We start from the raw sequence: 19,072 nt of genomic DNA, 5'->3' as shown, positions 1-19,072 counted from the left end.
TCCTGTGTTTACTATTCTCGTGTAGTGGCTGATTTTCTCATTTATTTTGTTATTTTGCTAAAGAGGCATTTTTGCCTTTCCTCTCTGGCATCCATGTTACAGGATGGCAATGAGCAGTCCTCAAGCCTGGCTACCATCAGAATCACCTGCAGAGCCCTTAAAAATGCCAATGTCCAGCTCCAGCAAGTCTCACTTAATTGGCTGCGGGTGGTGGTGGGAAGAAAGGAACTGGACACTGCACTCTCTAACAGCTCCTGGGTGATTCTCATGTATATCCAGGGGTAAGAATCAGTTGGTTTCTGGCCCAGAAGCCAAAGTACTGTGTGGTACCTACAAGAATATGGACAAAACACCAAGAAGAAATTAGCAGTCTAAAAACCATGTTGTAAATTCAATGTATCACTTAAGTTTTCCACACATCAGTCATTTATGTACTTCTGACATCATTTAACCATATCCATTACCTCCTACAGTTATTTCCTCAATAGTATTTTAAATCAATTCCATTTTACTTAAATTTATTTTAAAAAGAAACTACTGTACTGAGGATAATGGCAAGGTGACATAAAAAGGCAGGGGCAAAAGAAGAAAAGACAGTTGCTCCTGAGAGAGAAAAGCACTCAAGTTAGGAGGCAGGGAAAGACAGAAGACCCAGGATGCAGGGCAAAGCTGGCACAGGCATGGGGTGAGGAAAATAGGAAGCTTGGAGATAGGTTGGAGACTAACAGAAGAATGCCAGAGAATGGGGTTACAGGTAGCAAGTGCCTATAGGAGGCCGTGCCCTTAAAGAAGCCCTAGGGAGAGGGGTGCCTGGGTGGCTCAGTTGGTTAAGTGTCCAACTTCAGCTCAGGTCATGATCTCATGGCTCATAGGTTTGAGCCCTGTGTCAGGCTCTGTGCTGACAGCTCAGAGCCTGGAGCCTGCTTCAGATTCTGTGTCTCCCTCTCTCTCTGCCCCTCCCCGGCTCGTACTCTGTCTCTCTCTCTGTCTCAAAAATAAATAAACATTAAAAAAAGAAAAAAGAAAAAAAGAAGCAGCCCTAAGGAGAGAGAGAGGCTGTGGAAGCAGAGAAGCTGGGGTCAGAGATGAAGGCAAGGCTGAGTATGAGACCCAAGCGGGGCTGCTAGAAGTGAGGGGCGATCTGAGAGATGAGTGGGGCTGAAGAGGGCCTGCGTTGGATGAAGTGGGGGTGGGGACAGGGGACAGCACAACAGAAACAGACACCAGGCAGAACAGAATGTCTGCTGGACAGCACCAGGCAGTGACCAGCAAAAGACCCTCCAGCGACATCTGTAAATCACCTAAAATCATCTCACGACAACCAGTGGTAGACATTCCATATGGTGGAAACACTGCCAATGCCCTATGAAGAAGGAGCCACCAGTCTTCTCTCTCTTCCTCTTTCACTCCAACATGATTACGCGTAAACAAAGAAATGTAAACCCCCGCTTCGCATGTCAGGTCCCCAAGGACATGCCAAAACTCAACAACCACAAAAAGTGATGTTATTTCTCTTCTCTTATACACTACTCGTGTTTCTTATCTGCATGAGCTCCTTTCTTTCCATGAGCAGCCCTACCTACCACAGGAACCATCTCCTCAGTCACTGTCTGTAAGCACAGAACAGTCAGCAGAATTGACCAACACCCAGTAACAAACACCATAAAAACTGCGTCTGCTATTAACAAAATAAATCATCAAAATAACCATGTCTGAGCAAGTTGGTAGTTCACTATCATATAGGTCCTTACATATAGACTAAAAATATCCTTACACATAGTTAACTACAAGACCTAAAAAACAATCCCTTTTATTATTTAAAATCCTCACCCTTAACTTTTTTTAAATGATGGGGGAGACAAAAGGTTCATCTGCAATCACCAAGCAATCACTGTCATTTCTCAGTAAAGTTTATTTCCGCTCCACGATGTGTTCTGTTTCCTCCCCTTTCCTAGATGTGTCAAATCACAGATTCCTGTATGCCCCAGTCACAGCCAAGAGAATGACTCAGGCAGCACACAGCTTGTCGATTATTTCAATTTCCTGGGCTGAGCTCATCATTTCCCCCCTTCTTCTCATTTCTTATCCTCTCCTCACTTTCTTGAGCCCTGTTACTTTCAAGATGACATGAGGCATGACAATAATGAGGGTGAAATGACATGAAATCCTAAAACAGATGAAGGGAGCTAAATTCTGATACACTAAGAAGAGATCTAAGAGAACTTCGTTCACCGCCTGGGAGGACGGGGTTCATCATTCATCCATCCATCCATTCAACAAATATTTACTGAGCATTTCCCATGAGTTATCTCAATCTAGCACGCCACTTGAAATCATGCCATTGTCTAGACAATGTTAGGTAACATTAGCTGCTAGAGAGGTGCTCTCTATCCAAAACTTGTGCTTGAATACAGATGTGAGGGTGCACACATGTACACGTATAGTACTAGGACACCCACTAACCAGAACTGGGCAACTTAACATTCAACCCCAGAAGCCTAGAAATAAAATACCCTTCACAAGAAGGGCTAATTTAAAGCCTCATAGTAAAGAAAACCCTAGAGACACTGTTTATGAAAGACCGTAAACTTTCATCTACAGCCATACATGATGACAAAACATTCATGGAAGAACACACAATTCTGGCAACCAACTTTTGCTATCCAGGGGCACAGGTTAATCCACAAATCCATAAATGTATTAATCTGGCATTTCAAGAATGTTTGACACTTTTTTCTTTTTTTTAATGTTTATTTATTTATTTATTTTGAGAGAGAGTGAGCATGCACGAGAGAAGGGGAGAGGCACAGAGACAGAAAGAGAGAATCTCAAGCAGGCTCCATGCTCAGCATAGATCCCAATGTGGGGCTTGATCCCACAGCTATGAGATCATGACCTGACCCCAAATCAAGAGCCACCCAGACACCCCAAATGACTGATACTTTTACATGCACTAACAATAAATTTCCCCAAAATTCTATAATATAAGTATTGGTATAATATTCCCAGTTTTCAATTAACAAACTGAGGTTCCATTTGAGAGTAAACCATTTATTCAAGGGCACTTGGAAAGTAATGAAGCCAGAACTTGAAGCTAAGTTTGCAATTCATGGATTCAAGCATTTTCAAAAAATAAAATAAATAAATTATTATTATACCTTATACACTAACATCTAATCTCTTCTTCTAATTAGTATCATATGTTAGTTTGAATTTGTTTTAATTCACATAAGTATAAATTGTCTCTAAGCTTCTAATAATTCTTAATTAGACTTTTCTCAGCTACTGGTTATTCCATACCACCTGCTCCTGTTTTTCCCAGGATGTTTGTAGGAGAGTGAGAATTAACTGTCCTGGTAATAAAAACTAACATTTACGGGTCAGTTTCTTCATACCAAGCACTGGGGTAAAGTATTTCACTTGTAGTTTCTCACTCAACCCTTACAGCAACGCTCTAGGTCAGTGCTATTATTACCATCATCACCCTGTTTATAATGAAGGAAAGGAGGCACAGAGAGTTTAAGTAACTTGCCTGAGATCACACAGGTAAGGGGGATTCACACTTATGATCTTCTTCCCTGTCCCCCAGTCTATGACCTCCACCTGTAAGAAGTTCTGGCTCTCCTAACACTCTCATCTCCTCTCCAGTCTGGGCTCCCACTGGCCTGTTTCTCAGTGCCAGTGAGAGACTGCTTTTCACATGTGTCCTCCATCTTTAATTTCTCCCTGATAAGAGCCCTGGTTCACCTGCTCTGTGCAGCTTTCTGCTTCTGCCTTATACTGACCTCCTGGCATACCTAAGAATGTTCCCAATGGAGATGAATACACCTTGGGTATACAGCAGGGCTTCCCCAGGACCATCTTTTCCATCAGGGGTTTGATCTCATTCTTGCCAAAACCTCTTAAAGGAGCCAAAGCTTTTAAAAATAGCACTCAATATTTTTAAAATTACTCAACCAAGTTAGTAGTGGCTTTCCCTTACAGCAGAGTATCTGAATTTGCATCACATTATCAAGAGATTTAAAACACATTAATATGTGAGGGTGAAATGTATTAAGGTTAGATTAACCTGAGGAATAAAACTGACTTTCCCTTCTCGTTCCACTGACTGCAAATTCTGAACCGGCTCTATCTACAGATAATCCACAAAAGGAGCTGTCCTCAGCACAGGTGCTATATAGCTCCATGATGCTGAAAGGCATGTAAAGAGGAAATGAACACTTACAAAGCACCTATTGTGCACCAGACATTATGTCATGTGTTTTATAGGTATAAATTAAATAATAATTCCCCAACAACCCTAGCAAATAGGTCTTTACCAAGCCCATTTTACAGATGGGGAACCAAGCTGAGAAAAGTCACATGAATCAGCCTAAGGTCACAGAGCTGGTAAGTGGCAGAGCTGAGATCTGAGCCTACATCTGTTTGTTTCCAGCTTCTTGATGCAGGGACCATTCTCCTCGTTACATGGCTTCTCAAAGTGATCTATCAAAAGCCCTGCAACACTTGTCTTTGACTATAGTATGGAGCTTGATTTAAAAAAAAAAAAAAAAAAAAAAAAAAAAAACCAGCAAGAAATGAGATGCTGATATACAGATGCTCCCCAAATGGCACTGTGATCCCAATTCCCAGCTGGGTCACAAATGTCCCAAGAAAAACAGCCTGTCTTTACTTTCCATGGGTTGGCTACTCCCCTGTTTCATTCCCTGTTCTCTCTTTTTGCTCCCTGCTCCCCACACTCTGTGTCTTTCCATGGGCATGTTTCTGCCTCTCTCTCTCTTTCGCGCGCACGCACACACACACACACACACACACACACACACTCACTCAGGAATACCTCGATCCAGCAGCCGGAGCAGGCGGAGATACCAGAGATACCACTGGTCCCAGAAGCGGTCCGTCATCCCACCCTGAACTCATCCTTCACAGCCAGTCCCTCAGCAGAGCCTCATCCCACCACCTCCGACTCGAGGAGGCCGGAATTACTTGATGCTGGGCTCACACGCAGCCTGCTCTGAGCAAATGCCTGCCTGTGAAGACAGCCACCAGTCCTCCCACACAGAGGCTGACTGTGCCGGAGCCGTTTCACAGCAACAAAGGAACAAGTGCAGAACACCGCCGCCTTGTGCAGACCTAGTCTGCAGGGGCCCAAGAGGAGGTCAGAGATGTGGGGGGCGGGGCGGGGGGGAGGCAGGGAGAGCTGTCACAAAGAGGCAAGGTTAGAGGTGGTCTTGGGAATGAAAATCCACATTCTAGGTCATGTCTTAAATTTCATTCCAGAATACCTCAACATTTGGCTTTCCCTGCCTCTCACGACAGAGGCCAGTGGCTCCCTTAATAGGACTGGGGTGGGAAGCCAGGAGCTCAGTCATCCAGGATTCCAAGGCCTGCCCAGAAGACCCAGAGTCTCACTGCCTCACTCCACAGGGACCAGAGACACTCCTGTCCAAGAATGCTAGACTCACATGAGCAGAAAAAGGCCACAGCCCCTTACTCCCTATGTCCATTTGTGGATCCTGTTATCATGGAGATAGCACAGGCTCTGGAGTCACACAGTCATGGGTTCAAATCCTGTTACCACTTAATAGTTGCCTGGCTTCAACCAAGTTTCAACTCCCTTAGCCCCAGCTCCCTCCTTATAAACTGGAGAGAAAAGCATCTGCCCCACGGAAACATTGTGAGGTTCCCAGGAAAGGAAAAATGTGCCATTTCTGGTATAGCACTCAATGGAGAGCAGTGCTCAAGCATTCATCCTCCTGACCTCTCAACCCCTCTCCTTCACACCCACATGTCCGTACATTCCACGGTTTCCTACCTCTCTGCCTTTGCTCCTGCTCTTCCTGCCAACAGCATGGCTTCCTCTGATTTTCCCAATGTCTAACTCAACTACCGCATACTGGGCAGCCATCTCTGGTCTTCCCCTTTATATTCCATTTCACGTTCTCCTTGTCTAGGACTCTGCTGCCTTACTTGATCATAAACTCCACGAACATAGGAACTGCTTCGTAATTATCGTTGTGTCCCCCAATGTACTTCACATAGTGCCTTGAACTTGACAAGTGCTCGAGTATTTACTTACTGAATAAATGAACAGGCAAGTGAGTCTGGGAATGCCACACAATTTCATTCTCATGGCAAGGAGAGGAATGCACTATGGCACCTCAGTTCGTGGGCACTGGCTAAAGCCCGTAGGAAGATGATGGGGCTCCCCATGCCTGCCCTGCTGGGAGCCCATTCTATAGTGGACTGGCCACCCATGCAGTGAGGCTGCACCCCTAGTGACTGGGAGTCCTGCTCACAGAAGTGAAACCCAAGGGGACTCTAGCTTCTGGGACCACTCTGTCCTCTAAGCCTAAAAAGTACCTGGCAGCCCTGTGCACACCCATCACAGCTTTTGTGTCAGCTTCAGCCAAACCAGTAATGCCTTCTCACTGTCCTAACAGAAATGTTAGCTTCCCAGGCCTTCTGTTCTTCATTGGGCAGCCGGTGGGAGCAATCCTCCCTCAGTCCTCCCTTCCTGGGAGCTTTAGGCCCCTGAGCTGAGACAGGCCAAAGATCCTGACAGAACTCAGACTGAGGCGGAGGCTGGGGGAGGGTGGGGATAAGAGCTAGGAGGGAGCCGAGAAAGTGAGCGCAGACACAACCTCCCCACCCCCTGGCCCCTGCACCAGCACCACCCTGCATCGTGGTTCCTTCTGAAAGGGCAGTAGTGGGACTGAGCAGACAGACTGCCTGGAAGCCACCTCTCTGGCTCCAATAGTATTATTTTGTTATTACCTTAAATGGACAAGACTCCAGCCTGTAGTTAACACAAGAATGCAAGCCCCTCCTCTCTCCAGACAGCAGTGCACTGACCCCGGAGGCTCCCCTTTCCTTCCCAAACAATAAAATCCATCATTCAGGTGTAGCCAGTACTTTTTTGGCTCACAAAGTACTTTCATATCCATCATCTACTTTGGGTCTCTGAACAGCCCCACAAGGTCTGTAGGACAGGGATCATTTTCCCCAGTCTACTGAAGAGAAAACCCACATTCCAAGAGGTTAAATAACTTGCTTAGAGTCAAATGCCTAGTAGGTAGCTGGGCTGAGAAAGAGATATGTACCATCTGTGTCCTCCCAAAGAGAGTTTCTGGGGCTCTGGAATGTTCCCCGAGGAACTGTGACATCTTTCCCAGAGCCATGGAAGCCCTCACAGTAGGGCAGGGACTGGGGAAACATGGCTACTTCCCAACAGGATGTCCCTCCGGGATACAGATGACATACCATGGGCACAGGCTGAGGTAAGCAGGCCTCATTAATGGCCTTCACCTTTCTCTTTAGCTCCTGGCTGTGGCTGCCAAGGGAGAGCGTCTCCTAAGAAGAATGCCAAAGGGGGCTTCCCAGAACACAACTTGGGAGAAATCCGAAATGGAGGGTGGGAGGTGGGAGAGGGGCACACATGGCTCTCCCACCATGCAGGAGACCTAGACAGAGATGGGCTGTGGCAAGACAGTTCCAGTGACTGTGTGGAATGGTGTGAACAGGAGTACTCTATCCCATGTCCCACTTGGGCTAGAAGAAAGCAGCTGGCCCTGTTCCCCTCCCTCTAGTAATCAAGGGCAATTCCACACAGCCTCAAAAAAGAGAAAAGAATAAAAAAAAGAGAAAGGGAATAAATAAAGCCTCAAAAAGAGAAAAGGAATAAATCTGTTAAAGAACAATATGGGTGTAAACACCTCCCCACACAACTATGAACCTAGAAACATAAGCATCACCTGTTGGGTTAGGCCCAGGATGAACCCATTCAGCCAGGAATTTTACTAAAATCAGCTCTAACCTATCAAGCTGGGCTCCTTAGAGCTCGCTGGCCCACCACTGCTCATTTCTCCAACCCCCACAGAGCCTCATAAGCCTTAGTGTAAATGCAGCACCTCCAGAAGTTGAATAAAATGTTCCAAGAAACTCTGAGAGTTTCCATTTAGCTGCAGTGCAATTAGAAAGGACAGAGTATTGGCCAGGACAGAGCTTTATTAACTTTTGTTGCTGTTGTTTCGTCTTAAACAATGCTTCCTCAGTGGCTCCTTCTTTCCTCATGATCAAAACAAGCATGGCCATTGCCATTGGCATGGGCCCTCCAGCCCACCTACCTGGCTACAGGGACATATTCTCCAGGGACAAGTAGCATCTTCAGTCCAGCAAACAGCCTGTCCATTCCAGAGGACTGATGCCCATCTGGAGGATCACTGGTTACTCAATGTCACATCATAGATATGATGCCTTCTCTTCACTGATCCTTCTTCTTAACTTGGCACTGTTCTTTCTCCCTCTCTCCACCCACCCCAACATGAAAACACTGTGTTCCCGATCAGATAAAGCCAGCACAGTGTATGGAGCAGAAGGCAAACAGCACAGAGGGAGGAGAGAACCAATCATGTCCCAAATCTTTCCCACTCATCTCCTGGGACAATGACCACCAATCCCACAGCAGCACTGGCCAGCTCCTTGGACACACGGGGCTCTCAGACAAGTGGAGGCCACACAAGAGGTCATATGGTAGCATACCAGAGTGGAGACAATCCGTCGACATGGCGTTCTTCCCCCCACCATGCCCCAGGAAGTGAGCTCCATCAGGCTGCCATTTTGCCCTGCAAGCTGTGCTTCAGTTGCAACATGAATCAAACACTCCAGCAGACACCATCCCCAGCCACCTCCCACACCACTTCTGTCCCCTTGGCGATTAGCACCCAAGTGTTGAAGTGAGCCTGTGGCAGCACATTCTCAGCAACACCATCTATGGGATGGGAAGGACCCCCCACCGCCACCCCAGTCTCTCCTGTGAGAGCCTAGTATCCCCAGGTGAACAGGCTCCTTAGGTCCGCACCTGAAGACAGCACCTATGACAAGTATCACCTATCACACTGAAATTCAAGTCCACCTCTCCCAAGAGGCCTTTTCCAGCTAACCCCATTCATTCTCTACCTCAGAGGTTCTCAAAGTTTAATGGGCAGCAGAATCACCTTAGAGGGTTTGTTATCCATGCAGATAACTAGGCCTCACTCCCAGAGGCCTGCATATTTAACAAGCTCCCCAGATGATTCTGTCCCCAGCTCTCCTCTCTTACACAAGGCACTGACTTCATTTAACTGTTCTGGTTGAATTCTAGAGTGTACCCACCTCCCCATATACCCTAAGAGTCCAGTAGGCAGGGAGTTTCCGAGTCTCAAAGCAGACTAGAGTGTCCTGGATGGTAAAGGGATGTCCTACCTCCCAAGGTCCATTAGAGGGACCCAAACGGAGGTGTTGAGACGCTGCTAGCCAGAAGGCTGGGAAATCATCAGTCTCATCTCTCTCCGCAGGCTCCAGAAAGCATTCGTTCTGCCTTGGCTCCACCGCACATCTGTACAATAACTTTAAATGTCACCTCAAATATCAGGCCAGGCAGCAGGAGGGAAAGGCAGAAGCTGATTAGCCTGTTTGCCCTGGCTTTTTTGTCGCTTTCATCCTTGCTCACCTCCAACCTCTGCTGAGATCTTTAAGTATCCGTTGGCTGGGGAGCCCCCAGCTCATGAAGACTGCACACAACATTTCACCACACGAGGTTCTAAGCCAAACTGTTTAATGGAGAAACTCCCTTACCTTGCTCTGAGTATTTATACTTCCCCTACCCCCACCAGTCAACAGAACCCCATGTTGCCCTGAATATCCAACCACAGCACACCATCCCCAACCCCCCCTCCCCCCGCCCCATGCCCCAAGAGCCAGACTCATCCCATCTTTCTCTACCTCTTCAAAGCTTTCCCATCCCGGGCATGTGAAGAGTATCATGATAATCTCATCCCCTGTAAGGTCTTTATGATGAGATCTTTACATTTAGGCCCTTGGGAAGTATTTACATTTTGGCAAAAGATATTGCTTCAAAGGAAGTGGGGGGGGATGCAAGCTCATAGATACAGAGAACAGACTGGTGTTTGTCAGAAAGTAGGGGAGAGGGCAAATGGGTGAAGGCAGTCAAAAGGTACAAATTTCTAGTAATAAAATAAATAAGTCACAGGGATGTAATGTACAGCACAGTGACTATAGTTAATAATACCATATTGCATATTATGAAAGTTGTTAAGAGTGGATCTTAAAAGTTCTCATCACAAGAAAAAAAATGTAACTATATATAGTGAGTGATGTTAACTAGACTTATCATGGTGATCATTTTGCAATATATACAAATATTGAATCCCTATGTTATATACCTAAAACTAATATAATGTTATATGCCAATCATATCTTAATTTTTAAAAAGGAAATAGAAAAAGTAACATGGTGTATTTCTACCATCATGGGAGATGCTAAATTAACATTTTATTTTGGGGATTTTTGTATATGTACATGTTCTGATGACAAAAAGCTTAATTTGTACCAATTATGATCTGGAATAACAAGTAAATTTATTCCATTGTTAAAGTTTTTTTAATGTTTATTTATTTGAAAGAGAGAAAGAGAGAGAAAGTGGGGGAGGGGCAGGGAGAGAGGAAGACAGAGACTCTGAAGTGGGCTCTGTACTGACAGCAGAGAGCCCGATGCAGGGCTCAAACTCACAAACCATGAGATCATGTCCTGAGCTGAAGACAGCCTCTCAACTGACTGAGCCACCCAGGTGCCCCAAATTTATTCCATTGTTAAAGAAAAAAAAAGGAAGGGCATGGAAGTCCAGGCCTTAGATAAGCAGAGGTGGGGATGCACACTGGAGGCAAGGAGGAGATTCCAAGACTATCTTCCCTAAGTCTCATAGATATTAGCCTGTTAGGCCATCTTGATGAAGACAACTCACAGGAGCTGGTGCCTCCACTGTTCTCCTTAACTCACTCCCATGACCTCCCATTTCCTACTCAGAACATGACTACCTGGTAGGTTGCCTTCTCTACAGCACCTACATTATAAAGTAGTTTTCCTTGAAGACAAAAAAGAAAAGCTAATCAATACTTGGAGAGAACACCTCAGAACCCAACCCAAGAGGCCTAGGTAATCAATCCAGAGGGTTCTTTATTATCTCCTGTTTCCCACAGCCAGTATGGTGGTGCCTCCATCTTACCTCCACTAAGAACAGTTTCTTCACCCATCAAGAGAGGTGGTATGACTCAAAAAACTAAAGGCCACCTCAAGCTTGGGGTCCATTTACCCTGGTGAGGTTTTTCTTAACCATTTCTCTCGTCTCTTAATTCTCACAGTTCATCAACACAGAATCAGGAAAACCTAAGTTGTCAGTCACCACAGCAGAAACCTTACACCTCACCCAGCCCACAGGGAGCCCCACTGAGGAGAATTCTCTCCCTTCTCTCTCCTGTTTTCATCCCATGCCTTCACCATCTCCTACACGAATTTTTCCAAATAGCCCCCCTCCCCTCACCCCCCCCCAATAAAATCAGGCTAAATAGGCACCAGGCTATAATGACTGGGGTTGATAATAATGAATGTGAAGTTAAACAGGATCAAAAAGAGCCCATTGTCCCATTAAAGAAATATTAAATTTTGGCTAGCATGTATCTAGAACTAAACATTTTTTTCTATATTCTAATGGGTTTTTTTCTGTGAGTGTTTCATAGGGTAATCCACTATCACATCAGAATATTTGACTCACATGAATACCCTTACCCACCCCCCCCTACACACACCCCAAGGATAGATAACCATAGTAGCTACATACTTCCTTGGCTTTTATTTTCAAAAAGAAAAGAATCAGTTGCCATCATCACTTTACTTCTTAGCAAATGAATTCTGCTTATGGTTCTCAAAAATAACTAATTCCTGTAAATCTATAAATAATCTCTTTCTAATCTGCTTATACTGCTAATTTGAAACCTTCTAGTGTTGGGAAAGGACCTGAGCTTTGCATTCAAATCCCAAATTTCAAATCCCTTTTTCTAGCTGAGTAATTTGAGACAAATCACTTCTGTATATCTATGTTTCTTCATCTTTTGGATGAAGATAAGGATGATGTTATAAAATTGGAATGACCTTCATGAGGAAAAAACAAAATAACATTCAAAATATGAAGCACTATACCTAATATATGGTAGGTGCTTAATAAAGTTAGTGCATTCTCTACAATAGAAAAAAACTCATATCAGTGTATGAAATTCTCACTACATACAGCCTAAGTGGACAGATAAACCAGTAAAAAACAGTGTCAGTTTTGCCATTGAGGACAACTCTAAGCCAAATGTCCCTTATGAAGTCCTGAGTTAGGGAAAAGTCACAACACCAAATCCCCCAGCTTCTCTACCTGCCAGGCAGAGGCAGATTCCTAGAGCTTACTTACCCAACTGCCCCAATTCATCTGGCTTTTTCCCCCTGCTCTAAGACAGGTTAGAAAGTTCCAAGAAAGCGGCACCTGGGTGGCTCAGTCAGTTGGGCATCTGAGTTCCTCTTAGGTCATGATCTTGTGGTTCACGAGTTTGAGCCCCGCATTGGGCTCTGCACTGACAGGTCAGAGCCTGGAGCCTGCTTCAGATTCTATGTCTCCCTCTCTCTCTCCCCCTGCCCCCACCTCATGCTCTGTCTCTTTCTCTCTCAAAAATAAACATTTAAAAACAATTTTAAAAAAAGAAAGTTCCAAGAAAGATTCAATTATCAAAAATCCTTTGACTATGCCCACATGAATGGTGTGGGTGACCCTCAGCACTGAGGAGGTGAGAAACTTTATGGAGCTCCCTGCTGGAGTTTCCAGGTCCTTCAACCATGTGGCTTCCCTAAAAGCCCATCAGTCTGGTCTTATAGCATGTACACAGGAAAGCCTACTTAAAAATACCCATGAAGAAGAACAAACTATACAACTTCAAGAAGAAAAGGTTTTAGGGTTACCTGAGTGGCTCAGTCGGTTGAGTGTCCAACTTTAGCCTGTGTCATGATCTCATGGTTTATGAGTTCGAGCCTCTTATCAGGCTCAGTGCTGTCAGCGTGGAGCCAACTTCAGATACTCTGTCCCCCTCTCTCCCTGTCTCCCCATACTCGCAAGCTCTCTCTCAAAAATAAATAAACCTTTAAAAAAGAAGAAGAAAAGTTTTTATAGCCTTAGGGTGGGAAGGTTTTCCTAAGCAAGACACAAAACTCAATACGGTGGCTTATATAGGCATTTTTTAAAATCTCTGTATGTATATACAAATCAATTAAGAAAAATAAGGGCTGGAAAATACCAGTGAAAGGAATACTTTTCACTGTATATCTTTTCACAACTTTTGAATTTTGACCTTTGGACTACATCACCTAACTTTTTAAAAGACCTCTTAAGATGATGAAGTCAAAAATAAATAAAACTGTTCTTGGAGTCCAGCTGCCACATGGTGAGAAGCACAAGCCACATGGAAAGGCCACGTGAAAGAGAAGCAAAGACCTGGGACGAGAACTGCAGCTGGTCCCAGCCGAATCCACACCGACTGCCGCTGTGTGAGTGTGGCCAGCCGGGGAGCTTCCAGCCCTCCGAGCACCCAGGCAGACACTACGTAAAACAGAAGAACTGCATCATCAACCCTCATAATCATGAGAAACAACAAATTGTTGTCCTAAGCCACTAAGACTGGGGGTGGCCTGTCAGAGTGTAATAGATAAAATGAAAATGAAGTCATTGGTGAATGGAGAACAATTAAAGCCACAAGATTGGATGAAATCACCAAGGAAGCACTGAAAAGGATTGTACCTTATTTCATCTACAAGACAAAAGTATGGCTAGTCTCAGGACTGTATCTTTTTTATCTACCTATATACCTATCTTGGAATTAGAATCCTGAAGAAAGGGTTGTCACAGAGGGTGTCTAATTAACATGCTTGCTTCCATTTTTAAAAAGAAGTCAGATTTCTTCACTCATATGAGGACTTAAAGAGACAAAACAGATGAACATAAGGGAAGGGAAGCAAAAATAATATAAAAACAGGGAGGGGGACAAAACATAAGACACTCTCAAATATGGAGAACAGAGAGTTACTGGAGGGGTTGAGGGAGGGGGATGGGCTAAATGGGTAAGGGGCATTAAGAAATCTACTCCTGAAATCATTATTGCACTATATGCTAACTAACTTGGATGTAAATTTTAAAAAACAAATTAAATAAAATGGTGAAAAAAATAAATTAAAAAAAATTTTTAATTAAAAAAAAAGAAAAAAAAATAAAAAGAAGTCAGATTTTCTCTGACAGGAAGTAAATATGTCTGATTTAGTTGCACGCTTTGACAAAAAGAGCTGCCTTTTCTAATCCTTAAATTTGCAGCTCAAAAAGTTTGAATAAAATATATTAAAAGCCCACTGAGGAGGGCACCTGTTGGGATGAGCACTGGGTGTTGTATGGAAACCAATTTGACAATAAATTTCATATTAAATATATACATATGTATGTGTGTGTATATATATATATTAAAAGCCTATATACAATATGCTAGAAAATACATGATTTGCAACCATTTAAATGTATGGTTAAAAAATGTTTAATGTCATCTTAAATGTGTGTGGGGTGGTATATAGTTTTCAATATTCTTTTAGGCAGGCATAAGCAAAAAAATCTTAAAAGCTCAATGAACTATGTGTGGTATACCCACACAATGGAATACTATGCAGCCATTGGTAAACAATGACAAGGCTTTCTGTAAATTGATATGAAAAGATCTTCCAGAAATATTTTTTAGGTCCAAAATGCAAAGCATAGAACAATATAGTTAGTATTCCCTTGCTTTTGATTAAAAAAAAGGGGGTAAAATAAGTATGGATTCCGATTTGCTTATATTTACAAAAAGAAACACTGGGAAGTTTAGCAAGAAACTAACACTGACAGTTACCTATGGGGGAGGGGACTGAGTAGACAAGCATAGGATCATATAAAGACCTTTTATATTGTATTAATTTTTGAACAATGTGAATTGTGAGGTTTTTTTTAAGTCTTCACAGGAAAAAAAAGGAATAGATAAAATTGCAAAAACATGAATAATGTTAACAGATAATCTAGGAGACAAATATCTACTACACTGCAACAATACATCATACAAAGGATTAGAATCTCTTAACGTACAAAGAGCTCAAAAACCTTAAGGAAAAGTTAAACAACTCAGTATAAAAATGGGTCAAAAATACGAACAGGCAATTCACAGAAGAGGAAAAACAAATGACTGCTAAAAAGCAAACAAAAGGTGCTAATGTTATTAATGATCAGAGAAATGCAAATTAAAGCAATAACATCATGCCACATTTGATCTATCACACTGGATGGAAATATATATATATATAAATATAAAATCTGGTAAGAGAACAAATTGATATAATGTTTCAGAACTCAGTATGACAGTACCTGTCAACACTTCTAAAGTGGATAGCCTCCAAGCCAGCAATCCTATTTCTAAGACTCTCACCTACTGCACTTAGACACACAATGCAGTGTGTTCTGTAACAGCCAAAAACAGGAGGTAATCCCAATGCCCAACAATAAGGGACTAGTTAAAATAAATTACAATACAGTTACAATACAATATTTTATACTTTGAAACCATTAAAAAGGACAAGCATGAATTTCATTTGTAGTGACATGAAAGAATGCCCATAATACATCGTTGGGTAGGAGAACACAATTTGCAAAATCATTTGAAATAATTCTTATTATCCTATTCTTGTGTGAACATAGATATGGGTATATAAATACACATACACAGCAGGAAAATGGATTTCAACACACAGAGTTCTGGTAGGATATAACCAAATCATTAACAGTGGCTATCCCTGGAGAATGGGGAAGGATGGCTAGAGAATTGTATTTTATAAAATTTTATGTTGTTATAATTTTTTGCCACAGCATTCTTACCTTTGGTAATTTTCAAGGCATTTAATTAATCAGGCTGACTAAAAGAGCAGCTCAGGCCTTTTCTGGAAAATGAGTGCTCCTCAGGGCCAAGACTGCCAGTTCCTTCTTCACTCCCCACTCACAGGATCTGGAATGTGAGTCTCCAGAGAACCCACTGCTCATAACGACCAGTTCCCTGGACTTAACGTACCTGTCCACCGGCTGGCAGATGCTGTTCGTCCCCCATTTGCTCCATACCCCAGCTTACCACAAGTCTGGATGGTGGCTCCATGAACTTCCCCAGCATTCAGTGAAACCCCAACTCTTCTCAGCCCATTCACTTAGTGGCCACTTAGAGAGCTTGTGGGATTTTGGTCAGAGATGGCAACTATGTTTCGTGCCAAGTCCCAGTTCTAACCAAGGGGCAGTGATTGTCCAGGGCTTCTGTGTTAAATAAAATCACTATCTTTCCCTTTGCATTAACAAATATCTTCGAGACAAAGAAGAAAAGAAAATTTCTGAGGCCATACCCAGGACAGATGAGGAAAGAGTGGTGCCATCAATTAGTGATATCTGCCAGGACAAGGCAGGAAGAGCCGTAAGTATGCAAGCTATCCAGCCTGTCACCCCTGCCCTTGTACAGTGGGCTCTGACTCACAGTCTCTGACACTTGCAAATCTACTCTCTCTACATACAGTATTAGACTTCGGTTGTGGGGAGCTGATGGTGGTGGGAGGTGGCTGGGGCGGGGGGGGGGGGGGGACAGCTGAGTGTGACTGTGTCATTAAGTGCCATGTCTGTCAGAAGACAGGGTCAAGGTGTGGAGAGTCTGAGGAAGGGGAAGAAGCCCCCAACAACAGGTGGAGATGTGGCCCCAAACAGATGCAGCTGGAAGGCTCTGAACATCTGGGTACAATGCAGGCCTGAAGAAAGCCCTGAGTCTGGGTTCCATCTGTCAGGTCTTATTCAGAGTTCCTTATTCCGAGGACTCAGCAATTATGTCCACATAAGAACCGGCCTCTCACCATTTTGAAACATCCAAGTGCCCTATTAACTGGGAATTCACTCATCTTTCCTATCCCTGCAAGCAAAAATAGGAAGAAGAAAAAAAACTCAAACCAAAAAAATCTCAAAACTTCACATGTTGTAACTAAAAACACTCAATAAACAAAGCCAGTCTTTGGGCTCCCTTAGGGAGTAATTGTCTAAGAATGCTTCTTTTCTTTCAGCTGCTGAGAGAGAGAGAGAGAAGGAGAGAGAGAGAGACGCGCTAAGACTGTGTGAAGCTCATCTTGAAAGCATTAATTTTTCCAAACACCAATGTGCATTTCGAGTGCTGTTCCTGTGCAAGTGGCAGCAGGCAGTGAGGGAGCTGCTGAGGACGCCTCTCCATGCAGGGTCTGCCTGTGGGGCTCCAGAGGAAGTGGTTGTGGTGAAGTCTTCGGGGAAGAATGCAAGTTTTAGAAGCAGAGGCCCAGGCAACATGACTTGCCTCCAGGAGGGGCTGCACGAGGCCCCATGGTGCTGATGACTTGGGGTGGATTACCCATCTCTACACTTGGAAGAAAAAAGCAGAGCCAATACCTCCACCCCTCTTCAGAACCATTCTCTAGAGGCTGAGCTGGCCATTAACCAAATATCCTTCTTCCTCACCCATCCCTCACAATCTAGAACTCCGACAATCACACACTGGCCTAGCCCCAGGACACAGGTCATCCACTTTCCAGGTAGAGGTCTTTAAACCACTCTGCCTTCTTCTCCCCATTTATAGATAAAAATGGAGAATGCAATTTGCTTATCCATGGTTAAACTGTTCTTTGTTGCCCACGTCTATCCTCTCCAGGTAGTTGAGGACATTCTCCTCTGCAGTCTGTCTGCAGAGGACAACCCACAACAAAACCATCCACTGAGGCAAAGGAAAGTCTCATCATCTGCCTGATGAAAGCAGATTCAACAATTAGGATTCCCCAGAAGCCCAGTCAATCTTAACTAGGCATTCTCCAAGCAGATTACCACCCGGGACCTATGCACATGCAACAGCATTCCAGGATTCCCACCAGAACTCAATGCTGCCCACACACAGACTTCAATGCTTTATCACCACCAAGATATCATACGCCAATTCTACCACTTACGAGTTGTATAAAATTGATTGAGTTACTTAACCTAAATGAGGATGAAAATAATAGTTTTTAAATAAGAAATGTAAAGGGCTTAGAAAGGTACCCGGCACACAACAAATATTATATATGTGTTTACGATTATGATTATGATTATGTGTCTGGCCTTCACTCTCCACGCTTTCTCTTCCCTTTGGAACGTTGCATAGATTCCTCCCACGCTTTGGGACATTGTTTCCCACTCTGTCTTCACCTGGCTTTCTGGACTAATTCTCCCAGTCTGTAGGAAGGCTTTCTTGATATGGGCTACGTGTCCTGCATATGCACCCATTATCTGTACACCCTCAGTATCATATTCTATTCCAATCGTCTATATGTCTACCTCCTCAGCGAGGTCCTGCATCCCTAGTGCCTGGCATAGAGAAGACGCTCAATAAATATGTGTTCAGTGAATGGATAAATGAATAAGACACAGGTGAAGAGCAGCTTTCATTCATTCAACAAGTATTTACTAGGTGCCTACTCTGTGCATTACCCTGGACTATGCTTGGAAATACAGAAGGACAGAACACCCAGGCTGCTCTCCAAAAACTCACAGTCTGAGGGGCAGTTTCTGCCTTCTAGCAGTAATTCAATAAAAAAGATGGGGTGGGTGTAGCCCAGTCCAAGAAGGAAAGGATGGTTCTTGGAGGGAAACACAGGATGGCCTAGAATGGGTCTGTTTAACTTGAACCAAGCAACAAAAGCCTTGAACCTAAGATTCTGTTTATCATCCCTACATGTGAAGAATAAATGTGGCTTTGCATGACCTAAGAAAAACAAAAGGTAGACCCTTCTTTATAAAAATGCTTTATTTATCTGAGTATCAATCTAACTCTTTCAAGAGAAACACTGGTCAATCATCACATCCATGCTGTCTGCAAACTATCCTCACTAGACTGTAAACTCCTATAGACAGAAGTCTTAGTTTATTTTATTATCATGTATTTTTATAGCCCATCCCACTCCTCCTGTCTGCCATGGGCACCAAGGGCCTAGTATGGTGCCTTGCCCAGGGTAAAGGAATATTGCAGGATACAAACAGGGAAAAGTTTACTCATTCTGTATCATTTCTATCATTCTGCATTTCTCACTATGTTTTTTTTTTATGTTTTGTTTATCAGCTTAA

General features: G+C 43.6%; 1 protein-coding gene across 7 annotated transcripts in view; it reads right to left on the bottom strand.

Moving 5' to 3' along the window:
* The window catches only part of KALRN (kalirin RhoGEF kinase), a 669,312-nt gene that overhangs the window by 599,789 nt on the left and 50,451 nt on the right, over window positions 1–19,072 (bottom strand). For 2 of the 7 annotated variants that reach the window (XM_053903451.1, XM_053903455.1), the window contains exon 1: window positions 4,838–5,076. The exons of 4 other annotated variants lie outside the window; for them this stretch is intronic. In XM_053903451.1, coding sequence (XP_053759426.1) covers window positions 4,838–4,904 — 67 coding nt within the window. In that variant the 5' untranslated portion in view covers window positions 4,905–5,076. Of the gene's footprint in view, window positions 1–4,837; window positions 5,077–19,072 lie in introns of those variants that run through there. One more of the 7 variants, XM_053903457.1, reaches the window with a different exon arrangement.

This window comes from Panthera pardus, unplaced genomic scaffold (genome assembly GCF_024362965.1).
Source record: "Panthera pardus isolate Hobbes unplaced genomic scaffold, ASM2436296v1 HiC_scaffold_16, whole genome shotgun sequence".
Lineage (NCBI taxonomy): Eukaryota > Metazoa > Chordata > Mammalia > Carnivora > Felidae > Panthera > Panthera pardus.
Note: the sequence above shows the minus strand (reverse complement) of the source record. Positions and strands in the feature narration are given on the sequence as shown.